This window comes from Oryzias latipes, chromosome 14 (genome assembly GCF_002234675.1).
Source record: "Oryzias latipes chromosome 14, ASM223467v1".
Lineage (NCBI taxonomy): Eukaryota > Metazoa > Chordata > Actinopteri > Beloniformes > Adrianichthyidae > Oryzias > Oryzias latipes.
Genome location: NC_019872.2, coordinates 3,440,900 through 3,467,952, shown reverse-complemented (window position 1 = coordinate 3,467,952; position 27,053 = coordinate 3,440,900). Strand labels below are relative to the sequence as shown.

Sequence of the window (27,053 nt, the reverse complement as noted above, 5' to 3'; positions counted from 1 at the left end):
ATTTTTTGTTTAATGTTTAAGTTAACCAAAAAAAGAGTGTTACACTCCTTAAAGTGATAAATACCATTTATTTTTCCTGTTGTTTTTTGTTGATTCTGATCTTCTGGTCAAAAAAAAGGTAAAAATGACGGTGATTTAATATTTGAGTTTTAAAAAGACATGCACATAGCAACCATTCAAACAAAACATATTGTAAAGTAAGAATTGTAGTTTGATCTGGGAATCGTCTTGAGTCATGAATGGAATCGCTACCTAAATAAATGAATTTATCCCGATTGAAAACAAAAATGTTCTGCAGGTCCATGACCGGCCAGCAGGTGGCGTCCTGAACCAGCTTTCTGAAGTCAGTGACAGAGCACGTGCCTCTGAATGATGAGTCATTCCAAGCATAATGAGTTTATGTGGCAAGCATTCAAACAGTCAGAGCCGTTTGATTGCCCTGAATGAAAAGGAGGCCGACTCAGGTTCCTGAGCAGAAAGTGAAAATCAGAAAAGTGCAAATGCAAATAAAAACAAGGCCGCTTCATGTTGCTATTCTGCGGTGGCATCTACAAACCACTCAATGCAGAAACATGTTTAAAGAACACAGAGACAGTTTAAAAAGCCAGACACATTTAAAAAACATAGCTTTACCTTTTTAGAAAACAAAATCGTATAAAATAACTGAAGAAACATTTCGGAAAACCAAAAAGAAATGTGGAAAAACAAAAAACACAATGAGAACCTGGAAAGGTAGGTACTATGAGCAGTGATGAAAGTCAGGCAAGGAAAAAATCCCTGAACTTTTCTTTGAGCGATATGGCGGGCACAGAGCGAAATTTTGGAAAAATACGTGGTCTTAGATGCATTCTGGTGCATTCTGGCGGCTAGTTATTCACTTCTTTATCAAGAAACTAAGACTAATTGGAGCATCATGATTTGTCATTCAAACCCCTAGTTTGACTCTCCATTAAGGACTTGCTGGTCCCAAAAAAGAATTTGGAAAATTGCTCAAAGTAACACAATCCTACAATCTACGCTTTTCCTTAAAGCTGCAAAACATACAATTGCTAAAATATAGTAACATCAAAGCCCCAAATGGCAAAAAGAACACCAGTAACTATTATATTCTATGAAAATACCTCAGTTATTTATACATTATTTCTGCTTTAGAAATGACTGATGTACAACATCCACTTGCACTGTTTTCTCAAAGTATAACTACATCAAAATATGGGATCTGCTTTAAACTATAATTCTATAACATAATACATCAATTCTTTAACACCAATACTAAGTAATCTGGGAAATATCAAAACAAACATAAAAACTAAACTAAACATTGTAAACATTATTTTTTAAGGGAGTGTGGGTCCAAACCATCAAATACTTATAATTAATGTCAACTATACTGAACTAAATCATTTTTATTAGGAAATACAAATAAATTAGATAGAGAAATGTATTCAAAATAAAAACTGAAACTCAAAACTAAAATTGAAATTATTTCAAAATGTGGTTTTGAGATTATTTTACACAAAAAAGTATTTGACCTACACTAACTTAAAAATCTTTTTTTTCCAGCCAAGACCACTTCAATTTGTTTTTTATCGTCTTCTCACAACTGAGGTCGTGACCACGCTCAATAATGACGATGCCTGCCATTATTTTAACACAAATTTGATCGCAAACTCTTCAGGTGTGTTTGTGAAAATTTAGCGTGGGTCCGCCAGTTTTGGTCTCTAGGGAAGCAAGTCACGCTGACCACGTGGTGCAGACAGAGCCAATCAGACCCGTCGACGCATCCAAAAGCAACTAAAACGTCCCGTCATTGGTCAATTAGGCCGGGAAGATGAGAGATGGCCACGACCATAGAGGAAGCGATCTGCGGAGAAATATAGAAAATAAAGCTAAAATTAGCTGATTTCAGACCATTTTTTGATCCGGAAAGCGATTTGTCCGTAGAGATCAGGTCTTTATTTCCCGGAAAGTACGTTCGGTTTGCTCAAAAACCCGGATTTCCGGGAATTCCCGGAAGACTTTCATCACTGTATGAGACATGGCTGATTGGATGATGATACCAGTATCAGTTAATGCCATTTAACTTTCAATTTAAATGATGGACAAACGTCACCATCCAATCAGTGATGTCCCATCGTCTCTACCCTCTCCAGTTTCTTATGCTGTTTCATTTTTAACATTTCATTTGGATTTCTGGAAATTACTTTTGCTTTTTTTTTTCACGTTTTGGTGTCTGGAACTTAGCTTTGTCTTTTTAAATGTATTGTTGTTTTTTAAAAATTTGTTTTGCCGTTCTGATCTTTGAAATGTTTTTCGCACTTCTGGGCCACCATAGTATTCTGTTGGAGATGAAAAGCCAGTCTGCTCATTCAGATCCGCAATCAGGGATCAATCACCACCTTCTACCAGCTCATCTGTTTGAGGAAGAGGAGCGTGAACCTGAGTTCACGCTCCTCTTATGGAGTTCATGTAAATATTTCGAGCAATAATGACATTGAACTTCCAAGGACGCAAAGTCCATGTTTTTTCTCTAATAACACGAACACCAAATATGTCAAAACTTTCAGAACGTTTGTCTCCAACTGAGGAAAAGTCTGAGCCGCTGCGCCGTCTTCCTCAGAAACGGGTCTGAGCGCCGACAACAGAATGGAGAACCGATTCCCTCTGCTGAATCCATGAATCCTTCACAGTTCATTTTTCCAACCATTAAAGCTTTTAGTGTCTCAGTTGAGCTGGAGCTTCTCTCAGACTGTCCCATCAGGACAATCCCTGCCATTTCATACAGCAAGCACCACAACACTCACATGAAGTCCCATCTACTCCAAACTGTAGTGTGGGACCATCTAGTGCCCTGGATTTTAACCAGCCATTTTGACACCTTCTTCACTTCTTTTTTTTTTTTTTTTTTTTAAAGCAAACTTTGACGTCACCGATTTCCTGAAGCAAAAACCTAAAAAATGTGAACACTTTACTAAAACTATCATGTTCTGATGATGAAAACTAAATGATACTTTTTTTTTCTTCACAAAAATTGTTCAAACGCAATGCATTGTGGTCTATATTCACCAATTTGGTGAGTATTGATGATCAATGGCTTTTTGCAGAGACTTCTGGGAAATTTCTAGGGTATTGTTTATTGGAATTGTAAGTTTGAACAAAATGGTGAACGCACTATAAAGTAGTGAAGGAATCAAGACACAACCAGCAAGAGTCTATGAACTTTACATTTTGAATGTTTCGAATTAAACTTTTCTGCGTAGGTTCAGCATCAAGAGATGAGACTCATGAGGAGGAACCGAAGTGTTTGCATTTCTGACTGTTTTGTGTGTTTACCATTAGCAATTGGTTTTTACTAGGGGTGTAGGAAAAATCGATTTGGCGATATATCGCGATATTTCATTTGGCGATACTTATATCGGATTTAAAATGGTGTTAAGAAACTGTTTATTTTAATTTATGAGGCTTCCTTCAGTGTCTGACTTGTCACCCGACACCGAGTCTCTCTGAGCAGCTCTACGCCGCACCACAGCAACTAGATCTCAACCAGAACCAGCTTGTGTTAAACATTCAGTCAGCCTTTGTTGTCATGAGACATGTACTACCTACAGAACCGTATCGGTTAAGGCACTTTTTCTTACACTGAAAAATATTTTGTCGTGTCAATCGGACAGTGTTGAATGTTGCCTTTAAGGAGAAATATATCTTCTTAATTTACCAAAATAAAAGCACTGTGAATTGGCTTTGGTAAAAGAAACTCGTAAAGGAGAAACAGTTGCAGTGCTTAATGTTTTGATCATTACATAAAATGAATTTGACCACGTTATGACAATGACAGGCCTGTTAATATTCAGGTAGTCATACTTTTTTTTAAAAAAATATTTAGAAACTGTTCCGGTACAGTCTATGGATGTATCGCGATACACATCACATCCCTAGACTCTTACCAAAAAAACAGGACAAGCTTAGATTCAGGTCAAGATTAAATGAAACTTGCTGATTAATCATTCAAATTTTAGTTTTTGTTAATAAACTGGTTACAAAACCGTATTGTTATACAGCTAGTGACTTCAACTGAAGGTGGAACACTGACTAATAAAATGATAAATTCTTACATTAAAACTTAAAGATAAATAGTTGTATCTGAAAACATAAACAATAAAAGAAAAACTTTGAAAGAAAGAAATAGATTTAATGAAGTGATCTAGCACTTTCCAATTGGATAAATCAGTTATTTAACTGAACCCTAAACACCTAAGGTGTTTCCACCCCTAGAGACCTTCTCCACTCAAACACACAGCTGTAGGTGAAGCTACAAATGTAGCCTGGAAGGTGAACAGAAAGTTTCCCATGACGGTTAAGATCGATTGAAAGCCGAACCTTTCTTCTTTGGGCCGTTTTTCTGAGACGCGTCTGCGTTCTTCTCCTCTCCCGAATCGTCCGACTTGGCCTTCAGGTTCTCCTTGCTCTCCTCGTTGCTCTCCCTCTTCTCCTTGGAGTCCTTCTTGGCGTTGGTCTTTTTAGGACCCTACAGAGGAAAGGCGTCTATTAGCGACCATGTCAGACCAGAAAACACCTGAAGTTTGTCATTACAGCTTTGGTGAGTTTCTGTAAACAAAGCAGATGCTCTGACGTTAGTTCAGCAGAAGAAGGATTCCACAAAAACGCTTCAACTCAGGACATGCAGCATTCCTTTCTCCCAAACTGAGCTGTCGTCCAATCAGAAACTTCAACGAGCTGGACTCTGACAGGAACCAGGCTCAGATATTCAAGTTACACATTATTAAACTGATGTTATTAAAAAATGTACTTTAATAATCTCTATAAGGAGTAGCATGGATCGTTTTACTGAAATGTTCGCTAACAATACACGTCTCTTTTGGGACTAATAAAGTTTACTGAACTGAATGTTACTATTGGCTCAAATTCCATCAAAGGCTGTAAAAACATACATTTTCAGCAGTTTCAGCACCAAACCTAAACGTATTTCCACACGTCCTCTTCTAATTTGTATTCTATTTTGAATTCGGTAAATGAAAAACTGTTTTAAATTTCATTTCAGCATTTTCAGGATATTAAAAATTTCATCCTTCTGTTTAATCCTAGCGTGTGAACTACTGTTTTATCATTTTCCCAGCTTTATGAATATTTATTTGAACTTGCTGGAGACGGGCGTCGCTGCAGCGGTGAACGGCTGACTGAGAGACCTGAAGGGCAGGAGGGAGGCCGCCACGTCTCATCTGAGTGACACAGAAGGCCGACCTGCCTGAAAACAGCCATTAGAGCCGGCCTGAGGTGAGGAGGTGTGCTGGTTGGGCCATGGACACGGTCAGCTGGAAGGTCCAGCCAGACTGACAAGGCTGAGTGAAGGACAAAACCAAAATATGACCAAAACACCAGTTTGGAAGAAGAAACCAGAAACTCTCAGACTAAAGAAGTCCAGAGTAGACTTGACTGAACAAATAAAAGCGCAGATAATAACCCAGCATTAAATATCTTAAAATACCGGTTATATCTACTGCATCACCGAGTTAAAGGTTAGTTTTAGTTGGTTATCTCACCAAGACAGCTTTGCATGAGGTTAACAGCGTCTTGTGTTAAATCCCCTCATGACATTTGGCTGCAGACTCACACCGCCTCATCTCAGGAGCGGGTGAGGAGCGCGCTCACAGCAGTCGGCTTTGCCGGTTATCTTTGGCCGCAGAGGCGATACCCACGTTCATTCAAACGGAACAGAGCGCCGCCTCTCCTCAGCTATCAGCCACACACACATCTGCAGCACTCCTCGCTCCTACCATCAGTTAACGCTTCCCATGAAACGATGGAGCTCTTCCCGAACATACCCACCTAGAACATGGACTTCTGGATGAGCAGTGTGGTTTTTCTTTTTGCGCCAATAAGAGACTATTCTCTAGGGAAAAGTGACGTCATCCAAGGATCACATCTACTTCTCAGATCTCTCTAGAACAGCTTGCAGTACAGCAGTCCCTCGTTTAGTTAGGTTCTTAAAATAACCAGCAATAGGTGACATCATCTTCATTCTTGACCATAATTCTAGTTGTTTTAGGGCAGTGAGACCCCCTAACTACAAACTTTATACACTTTTCTCAGACAGACATGAACATTTTCACTTGTTTAAACTCTCAAAGCTCAAACCTTTGTGGAAAACAAGTTCAGCATTATAGAAAGCAATCAAAGATCTTATCGTGATTTAGTGACGTGATGGCGTTCTGTTCAGGACACAGAGGAGACTGACTGACGGTGGTCTACAACAAAAGGTGAACCGTGATATAGCAAGGAACCAATGAACCAAGGATTCAAATCTCATAGGAGTGGTCAAGAGTGCAACTTAAACTCAAAACCCCTGATCTTTCAAAGGGGGTTGCTGCATCCAAAACAAACAAACAAACAAACGAACAAACACCGTTTTAGCATGAAGCATAGGGGAAGGGCAGTGAGCGTTCAACTTTTGGGCTATGTTCAAAGTCCTTCACTACTTAGTGCACTATAAGGGCGTTCGCCATTTTCTTGGGGAGTCCAAATCTACAATTCCAAAGCCCAGTGTCCTGGAAATTTCCCAGGAGTCTCTCGGAAAAACTAGTGTGCATTGATGCTCACTACATTAGAGAATATGGACCACGATGCATTGCCTTTGAATCAAACATTTGTAGAAAAAAAGAAAAATCGAGGTAAATGTATTTTTTGTAAACCATTCAAATTTAATCATCAGAACACAGTGGACTCAGACTTTGTAAAATGTTCATATTTACTTTTGGCTGACGTCATATTTGGCACTAAAGACAAAAGTAGTGAGTTTGTGTCCCAACTGCATTAAAGTCCAGAGCATTGGATAGATAGTCTTTATGGGTTAGAAAGGAATTCGTCATAGCCTTGGTGTCACTGAGCGAGACATTGTCTGTTTTGGTGAAAGACTACAATGCCCAAACAAATCCCACAGTGAAACACGGTGGTGGGAGTATAACAGTGTGGGACAGTTTTATTGATCGGAGGGAACCTTGTTGAGATCAATGTTGAGGAACGGAACAACAGATGTTTCATAGAAAGTTTAGGGGATTTAAACATCTAACACATACATGTAGGACATCCTAACTGCCTCAATCACTGCTTGATGGCAGGATCAGGTGATTTAAGGTTTAAATTGATAACTGATCCAGGTGATTGGCTCACAGCAAGTACAACATAGATGTTTAGAAACAAGCAGAAAGTTTTTAAAAATAGGTTTAAAAATCAACTTTCATCATTGGAATCTATGGAAATTGTGAAGCACTTTGCCAAAAAAAGCCAGAATAGATACAATCTTCACTCTAAAATTACCACATACAATAATCTTTAAAGAAAACTTCACATTAAGTTTGATTCCTTTAAGATTTGGTTTAATTAAAGACGATGAGAACCTATTGTAGTGCGATGGAAATTGGTTTCATCGCTCAAACACTCTGAACAAACACACAAAAACCGCCAAAACGTTCCTTCCCAGAAGCTTTGAACCACTGCAATCATGCGGTCGAAATGCTTAAAACAGAAATTAAAACGTTACACAAGCAGTTATCAACAAGCCAGGCTGAAATAAAGCTTCTAAATATTTTAAATCAAACAGGTCAGTATACAGTATTCGAGTATACAGTCAAGACCGTTGGTAGCTTCTGTCGATGTTTGCGTTTTTTGTTAATTTGTTAACAATAGTTAGGCTAATGTGTAATGACATGTCTGGCCTTTCCATTTAACCGCTTGCCCTTTAACAATGTCCAACTCAAATGTAAATAAGGCTGCATGAAGGAATCACTATGCAATTACACTTTCTATCCTCACTCTTGAAATCACTGTGAGGAATGGATGAGACCAACGTCTGGATCCATGTGACCGGGTTGGGGCTTTTTTTTTCCGGCAGAGGATGTTAGCTTTTGGTTTGATACTCTTATCTTGGGGCCATTGGAGAAAGACTCCACATTTCTGTAACAAACAGAATCTCTGGAGAAATCTGACTTTTCTGTGCTATCGCCACGGGTTTGTACATTTGTGTGACTTGGTACCCTTCCTGTAGATAAAGCAGGAAGTTTATCCCACCAGACGCTGAAAAGATAACTGCATCACAAATCCCTCTTATTAACATTGAACTAACTCTCTACATGACTTCTCTTGTAATTATGGTCCCACTGAAAAAGTAAATGTCTTGCAAATGAACCCTGATGTTATTCACTACAGTGTGAATGCAGATGGACTCTTTAATGGAACAGATAAAGAAGGTGAGCCACAGAAATGTGATTTTTCTGTGAATTACAAAGGAAACAATGAAAATAAAAAAAGGTAATGAAAGGCAGGAGAAATGCCTTATGGGTATAAGAAGTAGTGTGCAAAGGAGGTGAAGAAATTATGGAAAACAGTCAAGTCAGGAGATGAGAAAGATGAAAACGGTGTTCTTTGTACTTTTGCCTTCCCCGCAGGTCAGGATTTTTTGTAAAGCTGTATTTGGTCGTCTTAAAAACAAACCCATTGGAATCTGGGGGAATATTTCAGTGTGAAAGCAACTTAAAGGTGCTCTGGCGGGGCAATAAACGACTAAATGGTTGGAGCCACTGACTGTAGAGGAGCGAGCGATACACCATCCATAAAAACTGGTTTACTTCTGTCAATTCAGTTGCCATTTTTTTTTTCGCAATATAGATGCCGCCATCTTGGAAAAGTTGTCTCTGTTTCTATGGCAACCATTTTTGTTGATCAGTAGTGAAGTTGTCCCCCCCCTTCCATGTAAAAGCAGGCTATAGGAAATCTGACAAATTGAAAGGGTTCGACGTGGAAGCCAGTAGGCACCACATACTTTTATTGAGGCATCTGATTGGTCCGTTTATAACCTGAATAACTTATATCATGAACATTATTAAGATTAGGAAGAACCTTTTAAAAAAGGCTGCAGAGCTATTTTGATGAAAAGAATGACTGAGTAATAATTGACGTATTTCTCTATAGAAATATGGGAGTTTGGCTTCTTGGAGCCAGCAGGTACTTCCTGTGGAACGCCAGGGGGAGGAGTCACTCAGTCCAGTTCTAATGCAGTCAATAGTTAAAATATGTGTGTATTTGCAGATTTACTGTGAATTCCCTTAAAAAAACAACAATAACATGAGCCTTCTCCATAGAGAATTGTCCCAACAACCAGAGCAACGTGAGAAAGCTGATCCGCCTTTGCCTACGTGTTAAAATGTATAAAAAAAAGGTTTTATTTTAATCCTTAAACCTAAAACTTTTAGAATTTCATAAAATGATTTCAGATCAGAACTGGATAAATCTGATCCTACAGTCATTGAAGCACTGATTGAGACGTTTCGTCGTTTCTGAACGTTCAGCTTTTGGGTTTTTGGTCTGAGACAGACTGAATGTCAGCAGGCTGGAGGTCCCATCAGGATGGACTTACACTGATTCTCCATGAGTCTCTGACCTGCCTGACAGTCGGCGGGCAGGACACGGTCCGTGTCTCTGCCTCCATCTGAACAGAGGGAGGGAAGAGCAGTTTAGAGACGACAATGAGGTGGACCGCACACACACACACACACACACACACACAAACAGACAATCTTACTGTATGAGGGAGAGGATGAGCAGCTTCCTCGCTACGCAGACCTGTTCTCCACACTCTCAAATGTACAAATCACATAAATGACAAAATGGATCCATTTCTAAGTGAAAATCTTTTTATCGATTTATCAGATTGACGGTTAGAATTGATCCAGTTTGTTTAGATGTGTTTTAACCCCCAGAAGCACCGACTGCCACGCTGACAGACGGAGCGACTGGACAAAAACACAACAGCTGCTTTTGTAACTGCAGCAAAACTGGACAAACAAACAAAAAGTGCGGGAGCAGGTATGCGACGTGGAGTCCGGCGAGAGCCGATGAGGATCTGATGACTGAATCTGCATATGCTATGATTTCTAAAACATGTCAAATTACATGAGTGATTTTTCTATGGATAAATAGTCCACACACATTATTGACTTTTTATTCTTGATCTGCACGTGCTATGATGGTTTCTGACAGTGTTATTTCAAATAATTATTAAGTACTTCATCATCTGAACACGTCCTGACGGGTTCTATCGATATGCAATGACAAAAACTCCACAATGTTCATGACAGAACTTCAACTTAAAATGTTTTTCAGACGGAGGATTGATGACCTCATCCCATGATCTTCCATAAACACCAGTTTGATTGCATTAAAACTAGCTGTTTCCTCTTTTCTACTTTGATCACAAGCATGAAAAAAAACCTGTAAAAGAAACATTAAAACCCAGAATCCCACGTTTTCCATCCTCACTACAAACATCCCAGTATAAAACACTGCTCTGTCAAACTCATGTAAAACCATTTAACTAAACCAACATTCACTACATTCTTAATTTACACAATCAATCACCTTACACTGGAATGTGAAAAGGGTTGGGAAAATCCAGCTGTTGGTACATTTTGAAAATTTGTGAATGATCTCCAGAGGTGCGTGCAGTCTGATGTTTTTATGTCTTCATTTAACCTCCACTTTTCCAGATAAAGCAATAAGTTAGTGTATATGTAAGTTTACTTTCTGATTGTTTGATAGTGTAAATTGAAGCTGAGGTTGGTTTAAGGAAGGAACATCTATTTATAAAGTGTCAAAGCTAAGACGGAGTCTGGAACTATAAAATGAGTGTTTTGCATCGCAAACCCCTGGGATGCGAACTGGGGGGGGTCATTTCAGTAATTCCGGTTTGGTTGGTACCACACAGCATAAATAACATTTCCTTTTTATTTCCTATGTGTTTCTGAAGGAAGTTTTATTTTGTAAAACTCCTGGATTCTGTCCAGCCCATCCGTCTCTGACTCTTCCCGCTAAGTCTTTCGTCTTGGTCACTAGTCTTAAATAAATCTGTGACCACCTTAAAACGTTTGCTTCGGCCGGTAATGTTACAACTAAATTAAAATCCCTCAAACGGGCAAATTTAATTGAAAAAACAAACGTCTCTAGAAAGTTTGTTTGGACTAAAAAGAGCTGTCTGGAAACAGAAGAAATGTTTAAAACTGATAAGAAAAGTGCATTCAACATAGGAGTTCTTGCTCAAAATGTGCATTGATTGTGACCACTGTTCAAACACATCAGGTCGTTGGTAATAAGGTTTGTTATTATATTTTGCTGACAGTTGTATCATTTGATTTTTTGTAATAATCCGACACCCTAAAACTCAGACATGGCTGAGGTTGATGCCTCTTTTTTATAGCAACGCCTTTGATGGTTAAGGATGAAGTTAGTGTCACAGACACTTTGAAACATTTGCCTAACAAGTTAAGGGAAACCAAAGATGGAAACCTTGGCCTCGTACAGGCTGGGCCATGAAAAGATTGCCCGACATTAGACCAGACTGTGGCCAATAAAAAAGGTTGGGGACCAGGGATATGTCTCCACCTCAAGAGTTCACTTCTCTTCGTTACTGTCTACTGAAGTATGCCAGTTTGTTTGTTTGCTTTAGTACTTTTATTTTGAAAGCCAAGCAGAAGTCCTTTTGCCACTTGGAGCCAGTTTCCTGTGTTTCGCTGGCTGTGGCTCAGCAGGTTTCCGCAGAGGAAAATTAGGCTTCCAACCTTTACAGTACGACGGCGCTGCTGTGATTGAACAGAAAGAAAGATGTCTGGTGGCGAGCTGCTGCCTCTTTGGTGTGAATTTAGAGTTAGAAGCGTAAACTTCACAGAAAGTCGACGCTGTTGCATAAACTCTTTGGTCTACATTGGAGCAGACCGAGCACAGCATTTTTAACCTCTATTATCAGGGTTCAGTTTCCATTTCCTGGAGTCAGGAATGTGATTTAGGGCCTTACACGTTGGGTGACGGACATCGCTCTCCAGCAGCCCTAAAAATAGCAGCACGAATCCAGCAGGTCTTTTCTTTTTTAAACGGAGGGGGGTCCCTAAAAGGATGTCCTCCCCCAGGCCTCGGCTACGACTCCCACACCCCTCCCACCTTCGGCCTCCACCCTCAGAACCGCGGGTTATTCCTGGTGCTCACGCAGTGACCCATATTCTGACGCTCAGGAATGTTCTGGTGCGCGCAGACCTGGCTGCCTAAAATGGGGAGGGGGGGTTGCTGGTTCAATGCCAGGTTACAATGTAGAGGGCAAAAATAGAAAGTGGCTGCTGCTGCTACTGTATCCCAGGCAGCATCCCAGGCTGAGCTAACAGGGACTCTGAGAATGGACTGAATAGATAAAAGGCCCCAAAAACAAATGATGGAACTATTTTAAGATCACTATCCGGATGTTCTGATGATGTTTTTGTTGAACCACGTGAATATTTCAAACTTTGTACACTGTAAAAACCACAGAAAACTCTGCAAAAACCAGCAGAACTATGATCTGCTTCCCAAAAATATCAAGAGTTTTATCTTCAAACTGCCTGTTTCATCACAGCATCAGAACTCAAACAATAAACAAGGTTGGGTTTAAACGTGTGAGCAGCATAAATTAAGATACATTTGCTTTACGACACAGGATTGTGGCAAAAACTCAAATTTTAAACATTTGAAGGAACATTTAAACTAAGGAAAAAAGGTTATAATGAAAATACTAACAAGTCATAAAAGTCATGGAAACCATGTTTTTTGTATGAACTAACTGACACCTATTTATTTAAACAAATAAGTAAATTCCTGGTCTGCTTCTCCACTTTAACATATCTGTAAATAAAAACACAAAGACAAAAATGCCATGTGGATTAAATGTCACATCATGAGTGGGAAGAATCTATCTGCTTTTTCATATATGTGCAGTAAAAACGCGTGTCTGATTGGGACAATATTGATTGGCTCTTTACTCTTTAGCCACCACTTGAAAAAAAAAGGTTATTTGTTCTTTGGAGCATTTTGTTGTAATGTTTAGTGCTGGTCCCAGGATCCTCTGCAGGATTTCCTTTCCTGCTTTTCATTGTGAAGGTGTGATCACCTCATCTAGGAGCTATGCATCTGCTCCACATAACACCTGTGTTAAGTACAATTTCAAAATAAAGATCACCTTAACTGAGCTTATTTTAAAATTAAATATAACTTAAATGCTTCAAAAAATTGATCAGGTTTCTTTAAATAAGAGATAAAAAGCCTCGACGAGACTGAACGATAAAAACAGACGATCTCAGCCTCAAAACCAACAAACGGGAAAACTTACCTGCATGTCTTTAGTTGCGATCTCTCCAGGAGTCGGCCAGCTGTTTGTGTCGCCAAAGTCTCCAACCTTAGAAGAAAAAACAAGGGGAAAAAAGTATTTTATGGATAAAATAGAGTCAAGAGTAAAGCTTCTCTAAACTTGAACCGTATGGAAGTTGAGATCCAACAACCATCTGCAGGAAAACTGAGCCTCCAGCTCTTTATCCCAAACATTTACAGAAAACAGGATCTCAGTTGCAAAGAACAGTTGAGGGTTTTGGGTCACCGCTAAATGTTTCTATTTATGAAAATAAATACACATAACACATAATGCCATCTATTTAAACTGGAAAACATTATTTGGTGCAAAAAATTATTTACATTTCTGGACGTTGAGGAAACCTGTAAACTGGATTAATTGGAGAAAAACTCAATTTTGCTCAAATATGTTTGTTTTTTTTCCTTTTCCAAAAAAAAAGACAGTTTAACGCTCTTGTCAAATTTGGCAATAAACTGATTTTGAATCAAACATTTGCTTTGACTTCAAAATAAAGCAGAGACCTGTTATTGAGCAGAACACATTTAAACAACTTCAGCTCTATTTTTTTAACAATCACCCTTTCAACATGATATAACAATAGAAAATAACTGAAAATGTCATGATTGCATCAGCAGATGTGACGACATAAAGCCCCAGAGTAGATCTGGTGATGTGGTTTCAGATGCCTGAGGGCAGAAAACACATCAATGCCCTAAACTGGAGAAGCTAATTCTTAGTTCAAGACCCCCATAAAAAATTTGTGGTGATTCAGCTGCAGCGGGACTCAAATGTTATGAACCGGACGCTTTGAGCGCCGTGACCTTTTCATTTTCTCTGTCTGATGCTTTCAGGGGAACACGAGAAGCTGTGGAAGACAACCGCTTTCATTATGTCCTAAATTATCTCCATCATCTCGCTCTGCTCCTCTTTTCTGAAGTTGTAGAAACAGCAGGAGAAAGTGGGCGTGCGTTTGGAGCGCCACAGCCAGAGAGGCGTTAATTATGTGACCGAGGCGTCGACTCATGTACGACTGCAGAAGTTACAGAAAGATGCTCCCAGAACATTTAAACTTACAATCTTTTACATTCTGCAGGCGGAACAATCCAGTACTGAGATTGTTTTAGAGTTACAAATGACCGTTTATTGTATTTGTTTGTGAACAGGCTTCTTTCTATAAAGTCCAAAAGCATGGCAGCAACAACAAACGACACAAAGGATGTTGTTATGATCGTGGAGGACGATCTGTGAGGCTCCTCAGCAGACACACAAACAGAAAATGATACCTTTCCTCCACGCCGGGGTTTGGGCGGATTCCCTGCTCGCACCACCTTGGCGGGGCCGCTCGGCTCTGCGGGAACACAGACGAAGAGCGGTTCAATAAACTCAAATGAAATAGACATACAGTCATTGGCTTTTGAAATAACTTCTGCACAAACACGCCACACAAACATTCAAAGAGTCCCTGAAACTGAAAACAAAAGATTGGTTCAGATCTGCGTTCAGGTGTGGCACTAAAGGACAAGAACTTTCACACTTTAGTTTGTGTTTACACTTCTGAGTGCAGACCTAAAACTACAATTTGGAGTCCAGACACGGAAATGGAAAATAAGGTAGAAGTAAGGTAAGATGGTCCCCTGACTATCACAGAAGAGACTTTTGTAATTATTTAATTTAATTTGTATTACCTTTTTATTATACCTTGTAAAGCACTTTTTGGTATTTGCCTGTAACAAATGCTAAATCAATAAATGTATTCATTTTTTTTATTGATTAGAGCTTCTTCTGGCTCTTAATATTAAAGGCTTTTAAATGATCTTTCATGTCTTCGTTGTCTTAATCAAAAGCATTCAGCATTTAGACTCTTTAGAAATTCTCATCTGAGTCATGGGTGGAACCATTCCTGCAGAGCAATCCCGCCACCCTTCCCTTCCCCGTTGATGAGAGCTCTCTGTTCAAGACGTTGTAGGTACCATAACCGTTGGGCCTGGGACTAATGCTGACGTCACATTATGTGACTGGCTGTACGTTGGTCCAAAGACGTGTCAGATAGTCATCGGTCTGGACAATTTACGATACTACCATAAAAGAAAATATAAAGTCTGTTGTAAACAAACGTGCCTTTATTATTGTTATAATTATTATTGACTGCATGTTCGCTTATAGTTTTCCAATAAAACCCTATTCAGTGTCACAAAGAAGCCAATTTTTTTACGTCATTTTATGGTTTTCCACTGTCAAAGTCAATCGATTAATAATAATAATAAAGAAATGAATCTAAACAATAAATCTATAATCTAAACGCTGCACTCAGGTTGTTGAGTTTGTCATGAAGCCAGAGATCACGGCTCTTATGGTCTCCAGGTGTGCAGCAGATGCCAGGAGCAGCTTAGGGGCTCCACTACAGAAGTCTCCTGATTGAGTTCTTTAAGGGGAGTCGAGCTGAGAGACAATCACTACAGGACATCGCTAAACCAACACCAACCAGCTGGTGGCTTCCTGACTGAAGCATATGTAAACATGAAACAGGCGTAATTCCCAATGTAACCTCAAGGGGCGTGTTTTCCTCGTTTGTATTATACGATATAACATGCGCTCCAATTGGAGCATGTTAGTTATGCTTGATATTCAGCTTTAATAGGAAATGAATGTCAGGCTTGTTTGTCCTGCTGCTAAAAACCAGGATTCATTAATGCCATTTCAAAAGGACAAATGAAACATTTACTTCCTGTTTTCCCCCTGATAAATATGTCAAATAGCAAGAATTTTAAATAAATCAATGAGTTTCATGAGAAGCAAAAAATCTCCAAAGAAAACATATTAAACTTAGAACTTACTTTTTAAGAGAATGCAAGAAAAAACGTTTAAGACTCACTAAGAAGCAAACTTATTGGCATATTTCAAGAAAAATGCATCAACAAAACCACACTAAAGGCCCGTACACACCGGGACGAATATTCGCCAGGCGTTATTCGCCAGCGTTTTTCGCCACGTTTTTTGTGTTCACACCCAGGCGATTTTCGCTGACGGTGAGCCGAGCGAACATGCAATTTCATTCCCTGACATTAGATGGCGCTTAATGTAAACAGAAATACTCCTGTACACAAGGTGGCGCTGCGCAACTTTACGCTTCTTAAAGTCGCTTTTCACTCAGAAGAAGAGAGCAAGTATTTACGCTCTTTTCAGAATCATACAAAGAAAACGTGAATATTTCAAGCATCAGTAGCTCCAACTGGTGCTTGGTTCGGGGATATTTTAGAATGTCCGTCATTATTTCTTCGCGGCAGTGTAGACGCTACTTGGCGTCTATCTTCTTCGCTGGTATGTGTGCTCAGCAAGGCAGTTTTGTGTTTGAGCGCCCCCAAGTTGTGTTTTACTGTAACTTCAGAAGCTCCAGACACTTGTGCAAAAGCACCATTCTCATTGGTCGAATAGATTTCGACGCAACGCGTCGAAAAAAAAAAACGAACCCGAGGCGTTTTTTTTTTTTGACGCTTTGATGCGTGGCGTTTTTTCGCGTTGGTGTGCACACTCTCATTGGTGCCCTTTGTTTAGTCACGAGGCGTTAAACGTCGGCGAAAATCGTCCCGGTGTGAACAGGCCTTAAGGATGAGAAACAGAGAAAAGGATCTTCAGGAATAAAGGGGTTTCCAAAAGACAGCAAATGAAAAATACAACAGGAAAAGTCCCAAAAAAAAAATCCATGAAAACCAGCTTCCAAAGTCCCCTTCAATCCAGCCTCTCACTGAATGTAGTGTTTTAAATCATAAACACATCAGATAGATTACATTTTCCTGTGTGAATGTTGGCTGTTGTACTTTGTGCCTCCAACACCGTCATAAGCAGATTCTGACGCATTCTGAAGGCAGCTGGGGTAGAAACACACAAAACACCGTGTCACCCAATCACGAGAGACCGCTTCAGCCAGACTTCCATTTGTAGGTTCTTTCTCGTGACCTCAAGTCACACAGAGGTTGGAAAAGCTCGCCAATTTCTAACAATCTGTTCAGCTTTATTAATGCAGGACTCTAGAGCCGCAGCAGTCCTTACACAACCGATATTCAGAATCAGTGAACTTTGGGACCCGAGAACACACGGTCAGTGGAAAACCCACTTTTACCTAAAGAAGAAGTGTGACAAACAGACACATGACATCATCCTTCTGCCCTGCAGTTCCAAAGCTGACCAAACAAAGTTCAATGTGCTGGTTAGGATGTAAATAAAAAGAATCCATTCATGGTTTTCTGTTAAATTATCACATTTTAGAAACAGTTAAGATTTTAACATTAGCCGCTTCCTGCAAAAAACAAAATAAGAGCCACAAAACTCAGGCGTTGGTCCGTTAAAAACGTAGACAATCACACAGAATATATCACACATAGAATAGATGACAATCTATGTTGGGATATGTTGCTCTATAAACAAGCTAAAGTTAAAGTTTAAAGTATTTCCCATAGTTAGGCGTTATACGGGGGGAGGGACTCAAAATTAAACTCTACTTGGGCTGAATTTTACCGCTAAAATCCAAGACAGGTTTACAGTCCGTTTCCATTGACCATAAAATTGTGCATAAATGGACTTGTGATAAATGGAATGAATGGAAATATGTAGTTGTTTGTTTATCGTAATAATAAATGGATAATAAATGGAAACAGGACAATTCAGAAAAAGCTGGCATTTATTGCAAAAAATGTTTTTGCGAAATGGACATATTTGCAATGGAAACACTTTTTTCGTATTAATTGATTCAGACACCGATGCGGCTTTTGGTAGGAACTGGATGCATAGCGGGCGCCACAAGAGGTCCGGCAGCACCACACGGTGTCATGCGGAATTGTTGGATCCACAGATCCTTCGTAAAATCACCACCATCATTTCCCAAAATCGTTTCATCTGTAGCCGTTCCCACGTGTAAGAAGCTCGCCGCCCTACGACCTGAATAAGACGCTGACGTCTCCTTTGATAGATGAGGATTATGAGTGCTAGTGCCGTGGCAGAAATTTGATTATATCTGCTGTAAATCAAAGTATTGTCCACATCTGTTTGTTGAATGACTTGTCAAAAACGGATCCGATTTCTTAAGTTATCAAACTTCTTTAAGCAGGTCAGGTGCCTTCCACTCGATAACGACCCTTATCTAATGATGATGTAGTGTTGACTCGCTATATCCTGCTTCATCTTTTGCTGCCTCGCTGATATTTTTAGTTCAATTATGCATGCTTTATGTTTTTTCACCAGCACATTGTGTTCTGCATCCTGATTGGCTGTGGAAAATTGTGACACATTGTGTCACTACTTTGATAGTGAGCAGATCTGTGTTTTTACTGGAGACTGGAGTCTTTTTCTACAAAGGTTTGAACTTCACATTTTATTGAAACTTTCATTTATTTTATTCAAACTTTAAACAGAAAAATGTGTAAAAATGTCTGAGTAAAGTGTCTAAAGTGTGTAAGGAAGATTTTACAACCTAAAAACATCTAGAATAATTGTAAAGGATTAATATGACTACTTTGCGGATATTACCAATTGCAAATTATCTTTAGAGCATAACTTTTGCAATGAACGAGAGACCACCGGATTGGTTTAACACATGCACATTTCTCCCCTAATTTTGCTCCTTGTTATACAATTTATTTCTTTTTTTAATTTCAAGCATTAATAGCAGCCAATACAAAAAGAAATCTGATCACGATAAAGCAAAAACGCTGAAAACAGAAGTCACACGAGCAAGATGTGAGAACCAGAGCGGCAAAGAAAACCACTCTTTCTTTGCTATGAAGTACAAACAGAGAACAGTCAAACATGTTCTCTATTTTTGCAAATGTATTAGTTTCCTCATTAGCAAAGCTAATGCTACGACTGTTGTTTTGAAAGTAACAGGAAGTTTCAAAGTTACATCTATCCATGTAGTTCTGCCCAAAACACACCAAGTAGATCTGGATTATCTGATAATCAGTTTCCATACTTAGTACATTTATCTGATTACTTCTAATAATCCCATTTTTGTTTAAAAAAATGTACAAGTGGAAAAAAAATCTTCAGCTAATTGCATTTTTTATGGTTTTATCAGTCAGGTTTCAAATGTTTTACAGTCATCCTTTACTCTCATGTATTCCATTATGTTCATGAAACACCTAAACTATTATTGTCCCGCCAGCTTTTTCCAGCAGCAGAGAGAACTTGAGACTTTGACCCGAGGAAAAACATTTTTGCTAAATTAAGAAATTCCGCAAGCCACGAACCCTTATATCTGCTTAGCATGTCAACAATAATACTCTTGAGAATGTCTTGTTGCCGCCTACTTCGCAAGAGACACAGTTCCCTAAATGCAGTAGTCTGAACACCAATGTGCCTGATCATCATTAGACAGCTGAATTATCCAAACCTCTATCCCAGGAAGTGGGACAAGCTGATGAAACGGGCTCTTTCTGCCGAGTCACTATGACCCAGCACTTTGAAACGTTGCCAGAATCTTACAGCTGCAGGTTTATCCTTATTGAGCGAGAAACTATTTGTTTCTGCATCACATTTACGCATGCAAATCCAAGTTGACATGGAAACGGAAAGAGGGTAACACAGAGCAACAAAAAGACAACATCTAACTGTACTGAAGCCAAGGAACTGGTAGTGAGCGCAAATAAAAATCCCTTAGAACTGAACTAGACCGGTTCCTGAAACCTCAAGTGGAAATTAGATTTTATAGTCCGCCTGTCTGTGCAGAAAGTGGACAATCTTCTGATCAGCTGCTTTACCCCCCCCCCCCCCCCACCCCCGCCAACATTAGCTCGTCTACAAGCTGTCCACAGGGATCCAACGTATTCAGGGGAAATCAAAAGATCAGAAGGTGCTTTCAGGCCTCCTTTATGCAGAACCACAGAACTAGGACCTAAACAAAAAAGATGGTACTGTAAAGGCAGAGATCAAATTAACGGCTTAGTCACAACAACTGCCCTTACAGCTAGATATGGGTTAAATACAGGAGAAGGATGGGCAAGCCTGTGCAGTGAAGTAGGTGAGATGGCGATGGGCCAGTATGGGTGTTTTTTTCCCAGCCAATAGAATAACCGATATTTCCCCTGCAACTGTGGACGATGGTTGATATTTGCCGATTCAGATTCATAAGTGTCTACAAAGTTTATATTTCCTTTTTGTGTCTTTATCAGAAATTCTCAACTTTTCTTTTACTGGACAATCACATTGTACTTAACCTTTTTAACATACAGCAAAGGATCTCATAGGAACAAGGATCACTTTCAAACTTTCACCTACATATATCTGTAAGCATTCAGACTCTTTATTGAATACTGGACATAACTGTGAACCAACAGCTCCCCATTGCCAGGGATCTATCAGGAACAACACGTATCCCTATCAAAAAGAACATTTCCCTGAAAACAGTCAATTACTGACTATGACTGTGAACATACGCTTCCCAATCTATTAGGAACAAGTCTACGTTTCAAAACTAAAGTGTTTCTGAAAACAAAAGAATCTCAGTAGATTTTTTTAAATCGGACCGATACAGACAAACTCAAATTATGCAAATATTGGCATACGGGCACAGATATATCGCCCGTCCCTAACCAGGATGTTCACACAAAATCACACAGAATGTGGATCATAAGTGGTGTTTGCAACTAATGAGCTGAAATCTGAGACCTGAGAGACATTAGAAGAAAGAAACGCCGACAGAAAAGCCAACATATTTACACAGATTTCTTATGATTCCACACCAGGAAAAAAGGCTACGATTACAGGCTTGCTATTTTTGATACGTTTAATATTTTGTTAGTATTTTATATTTAAAAATTTCTTTTTTTTATCTAAGCCATGATGGTACTTTAAAATCAGTGAAAAGAGAAATTTTTATAAGCCAATGGTTGTTGCTTTTCAAATGGGTCATAAAAGGTTCAAAACAAACAAACATTGTTTTTTCGTTTCTTGCCAAAGTGTAGATAAGATGCTGCCAAAGTATTTATGGCAAGCAAACTCTGAAAAAAGGCTCAACGCAGCCTTGATCACACGTCAAAACCTATAAGTTTACAGCCAAACACACTTTAATCGTTAGCTGGGTTTGGCCATAACTCCTCACACTGAAATGCTTCGTCACTCTCTTTCATTTCTTTGCTTCTTTTCAGTCTTGCTCTGTTATTGTTCCATGCATCCATCCTCACAGCTCTGTTAGGCAGCTGCTGCCTGCTGTGCACTCCAGAAGGCCAGAGGTTTCCATTAACATAAACCGCAACCAAACACTTGCCAGGTCACATTAACCATAACTTACCGGCTGGCTCTGCTGCTGCAGCTCTTTTGTTCCACCTTGCAGCAATGCAACAATTCATTCAATATTTGAGATACTCAGATTACAGAAGCAGAGAACAGAACTAAAGTTGGGCAACTTTCCTTTGGTTTGTCCTGCTAGAGGCTGTCAGCTGACTGCACTTGGATGCAAATGTTTAATGTTATCCAACCTTTTTTTATCTATATCTTCAAAGCAGATATTCAAAACTGTCTCAGAATATCAACTTTTTAGGACACTTTGCATAACTGTACACTGAAATAATAGAAACAATACAGAACAATAGACACTAGAAGGCAGTTAAGAGATAAAAATGCTATATGTAATAAAATGTCATGTTTGTGTGCTCCTTTTTTCGCTTTTGATGCGTCGTTTCCATTTTAAATGCAACTGGTGGTTCTGTCCAACAAACATAAGGGCTCGTTTTTATTTTAGTTCTGGGTCTTTTCCCCACTCTCTCAACTCTCAGCAGGACAAAACTGTTCAACAAAAGCTCACAAGGGTTTGGTAAAACCGTGATTCTTTACTCCTTCCAGGGAGTCGGTGAAGGCTGGAACCAGTGTTCCCTATATGGCAGTTTATCCACCACAGTTTCACCATTTTACAGAATTTTAAGTGCAACTTTGCATTTTTTGGTTTTCCAAGCACACAGTTCTACGTCCTGATTGGTTGTAGACCATTGTCAATCACCTCTGTACAGAATGCGTTCAACTTCCAACATTCACATAAATCTTTGTTTTCGTTCTATAGTGTTGGACTCATTTGTTTTGGGAAACTTTGAACTTTGAGCCATTAAAGAGTTTAAGAAAGAAAAGTGTGGAAATGTTCATGTCTGTCTGAGGAAGTGTATTAAGTGTGTAGTAAAGGGTTTAACAGCCTTAGAACATCTGTAACCCTACGCCGTGGATTTGGTGGGTTATTTTTAGAACGTAACCCCCACGATAAACGAGGGGAACCCAGGAAAGTTGGAACAATTGTAGGAAGACTTCCACTGCTGGATCAACATCTATTCCACATAAAACGCTCTTTAATCGCAAATCAATGAGTGAATTGTAATACTGAAATTGACTTTGTAAGTCAACTGTAACCCTATCTTTGTTTTTTTTCCACATCTGGATGTTCAGTAATGGATTTAGGACCCTGAACTGGAAAAAATAACCAATAATTGGAGCGTTGAAAAACTTTAGACCAGAGCTGTAAGTCAGAACAATGGGGTTATTCCCACAGTCGACTATCAAGCTTTAATGTACAAAAAACAACCAGCGTAGTAAAAGTATCGTGCGATTCTGCTTCCATTCTTACCATTTTTGGGGGAATTAGGTCGTTTTGAATGGAAAATTAAGAATTGAAAGTCGCATATCAATACAACAATGAAAGTACGTTGGATGAGTAAAAACGCTGCTTTTACTTTGTTTCTGTGGAAATTTAGAATTCATATAAACTTCATAATTTCCTGCTTCTTAGGAGGGTTATTGTATGAAATTCCTAATTTTTAAATTTTGGGGGGCTTCATGAAATTGCCTTTTTGATCGTTTCCATTAGTAGAGCCCTGATAAATGGCTGCCCAGGACACGAAAGTCTTTATTTACAGATACAAAATAAACCAGCAGACGCACCGAACTCAAACCCCTTTTTACGATCGCTAAAAGAATTATCTATTTTCTTATCTTACTATGAAAGGCGTTTTTTTTTTCCACACCTCATGGGAGGACCAAAGAAATTCTCATGGGTGCTGCAGAAGCCACCTGCTCCCAATCCCACAGTGCATCACTGGAAAGGCCTATAAATAAACCGTGTGCCACGTTGCTCTGCGGGGATGGATCAACTCATGGAGCTGAAAAACCAACCCAATCCTCATCAGATGTGGGGACTTGTTGTTGTGATTCCCCCTCCCGCCCCCAGACCCACATGCGCTGAATTATAACCGAGGCCAGATTTAGATAATCGAGGCAAGTGCCTGTCTGTGGCTTTTCCTGTGTTCTTCTGTTAGGCGGAAACGCAGCATTCTCAGCACAAAATCTTCATAACAATGGCTTTTAAAGACAGACGCTGAAGGGTTGAAGCTATGAAAGGGGTGAATGATCCAGCATAAAACTCTTCTCTTGAACCTCTCTAATAATGTTGAATCAGAGGGAAGTCGGTTTTCTGCAGGCGGCCTGGTGGTCCTCTGTGCATGAACGCATGACGACAGCAGAGGGAAGCCTTTCTGCAACGACCAAATATGGAGGAAACGGCTGAGCGCCCGCCTGCTTCCTCACCCACACGTCAAGGACCCGGCTCAGTGTCACATGACTGCGTGGTGACATCATCTCGCAAGAGGGAAGAGCTCAGGGAGCAACCCACCCCAACAAGAGTACGCCAGGTCTATTACCAAGTCATTAACCACACATAGGTCAAATAACAAGAGGAATCTAACCTGATCTCAACTGCTACCTGATACCACCAGCAGTGATGCTGAACTGGTTAGCGCCGCACAAACCCCTGCACTGCTCTACAGTCGTCCACTCCTGAGGGCTTGTTGCATGTTCGATAAGTCACTGAGCAGGTCCTTGTGCTGACCTACGAAACATCAAGTCTATCTTTAAACTTCTTGGCTCTGATCTTCACTGGTTGCACCAGCCTAAACCACAACTATTCATGCCTGTGGGAACAATGGAACACAGCTCCCTACATAAACTTGATGACTCCCAGAAAAAAACAATAAAACATCAATCTCTTATATTTGGTTTCTCTCAGGACTACAGCTCAAAATGAACTCAACACAATCAAAATGATGGGGAACAACTGACCTCAATATTCATAAACGTTTATCATTTTACTCCTTTTCTGGTCGTTTTTTTTAATTAATTCCAGCACTTAAATGTGTATAATGATTTTAGAAAATGATTTCTCTCCTGACATGCGTGTTTTTTTCTACATTTGGTTTGTCAAAAATCAGGAAAATTGCAGAGCAAAGGAAACCGAAAAGAAAGCACCAAAACACTGCAAAAGAAGCGCAAAGAAAAGAGTAATTTATGCAAAGTTTGCAGGACAGGGAGGTCTATGAGGGGTGTTAATATAAATGCATTTTGTTTTTATATTCATTAAAGAAATGACTTGTGCATTTCAGCAAAATACTTAATTTGATTTGCTTCTTCAATAAAATACTAGTTTATTTTTTAATTTCCACTCTGAATTTAATTCTGCTGTTTTAAAATTGTTTTCACACAATTAAAAATCAGATATTGACTGGATAGTTGGGTACCAAAATTTACCGCCAAGTTGGTATCAGTGCCGATGTATACAGTAATACCAGCACTGCATAAAAATGCAGGTTTCTGTGCTTTGTTTCAGATGTGTGAGTCACTTGTAGTCTATTCAGTTTTGCTGTACAATTTTAGCCAATCATTTTTCCTTTGTGGGTGGGCTCATAATAAAGGGTCAGGCCGTGAGGGTGGGTGGAGCTTCAGTCTAAAAGCCAAAGTTAAAGTGAGCCACAGTTTATCTGTACTTCACAGTAAAAGACTAATTCAGCGACCTGATGGATCAGAGTGATGCTCTAAAACAAAGATAGTCGTCGTGGCGATGAGCGGTGAAATACGTGTTTACCTAAAACGTGAATAAAAATGGAGATGCAGCGCTGCCTGTCAGAAAGAATGAAATAAACCATCCAAGGACCATCATCTTCACCCTGTCAGGCTGCTTCCTCACACATGTTTTTGGAAAAAGTTGACGTGTGTTTTCCCATTTTGAAGCACCATTTAGGCACCAGACCCGTTTCTAAAAAGGACCAGTTCAGCACCGGGTAAAATCCAAATGGTATCCATCCCTAATTATAAAGGGAGGAAAGGTCAGATTTGTTAAATGATTCAACAAACACAAACATCTTCTCTACTCTGACAAAAACATTTAAACACAAAAAATGTAGAAAAGACAAAAGAGTTGATTGAGGAGGTTGGAGTAGAAAAAGCTAGACATCAACATGGGGAGAGACGGTGCTGAGACGTTTTTCAACAGCACAAATCCACCACGTGTTTTCCCTTTATTTATTTTTACGAACTGGTTATGAATTCAAAAGACTTTTTAATGAAAAGAATGTCATTATCTTACAGGACAGAAAAGACAATAGCATCTGTTTCAGTCACCCAAAAACCAAGAGAAAAACATCTATTTGAAAGAGCTGCAGCTATTTAAGGCTACTTTTCCAAATATACTGTTTCTCCCTCCTAGCTAAAAAAAACAGTTTAACTTGTGGGTCTCAGGAGGGAAAATACCAGACTGGCCACATTAGACAAACGGTCCCCACCCGAATCTCCACCAAGGGTCGCTCCATTATCACCAGGACCAGACACAACATCCAGACTGATAAAAAGGGCTTGAGTTACTGTAGCCATGCCAAACAGCTGATGGTGGGGGGTATTGGCAGAGAAGCTAGGGATGGAGAAAGTATCAGACATTTTTGAAATCTTGCTACCTGGCCCTTCTGTGCACATTTATCCAGACAAGTGCTGGTACCAAGCAGTACGCCACACCATCAGAGCAGAGGAGGTGGCTGTCAGAGGCTAGATGCTAGGATTATTCCAGCTTTTGCCTGGTGAATATTCCAGCAATATGTCTGCATCCCACTCATGGTTCAAACGGCAGATTCTCTGCTGGGTTTCATAAGACGCTGCCTACAAAAAACACATCCAGCTCTTAAACATGGCTGAAGGAGCAACAAGATAAAATCCACAGTCGGGGACAGATGTGAGACATGAGAGGAGTCGCTCCTGTTTCTATGAACTGCAGAAGAAACTGCTGTGAGATGGCCAAGTACCTTCAAAACGCCAAACCCTGAAGGTCCTCCGGTCTATATCCACATGAGAAAAAAACCAAACACCAAGAAAAGATTTCTTTATTGGAAAAAAAATCCACTGATGTTTGTGCAAATCCTCAGATTTTTCCCTTTCCAATAAGCTCAAATTTAAGGGCAAAAACGTTTATAAACAGAAATAAAAAATCATGTTCTTGAGTCAAATCAAAAATATATCATCATCTTGTAACTTTATTGCGCAACAAAATTTGAGCAACAAAAAATGGCCACTTATTTTCCTCAAACACAAAGGATGAAAACATAAGAAAATGTAAATCATTTCCAATGATTATTAAAAACAACATTTAATGAACTTGTCAGTACGGCCAGGTTTAAACTAAATTACACAACCAGTTTCAACTCTCCTTATTTAAAAAATATATAATACTTTAAAGTAAAGAATTAAATATTTTCATAAAATGTGCTCAATTTAGAGGAGCAAAAATGTATTTGTCACCAATTCTGCAAGTTGTTTGGTCAGTAATGTCATCCTAGATACACTCCAGCTGTTAGAGACACAATGTAAAAAAGAATCCAGGAAATCACACTTATTTTAAAGAATATATATTTATGATGGAGCAGAAAATAAGGATTTAGCTCCTAAAAAAGCAAAAAATTCTGTCCCTCACAAACCCTTTGGTACATCTTCCAGAAGCTCTTCTACCCCGCCCCCCTACCACCACCATTACGTAGATAAATTCATTAAAAATAATCAA

The 27,053-nt window shown here is 39.4% G+C and overlaps 1 protein-coding gene across 2 annotated transcripts in view; it reads right to left on the bottom strand.

The window, feature by feature from the left end:
* larp1 (La ribonucleoprotein domain family member 1) overlaps positions 1–27,053 on the bottom strand; it is a 48,560-nt gene that overhangs the window by 12,024 nt on the left and 9,483 nt on the right. Inside the window, exons 2-5 of one of the 2 annotated variants that reach the window (XM_023962691.1) lie at positions 14,497–14,561; positions 13,196–13,261; positions 9,428–9,499; positions 4,378–4,525 (exon numbers count right to left, since the gene is read on the bottom strand). In XM_023962691.1, the coding sequence (XP_023818459.1) occupies positions 4,378–4,525; positions 9,428–9,499; positions 13,196–13,261; positions 14,497–14,561 (351 nt within the window). The remainder of the gene's footprint in view (positions 1–4,377; positions 4,526–9,427; positions 9,500–13,195; positions 13,262–14,496; positions 14,562–27,053) is intronic. The other variant, XM_023962692.1, reaches the window with a different exon arrangement.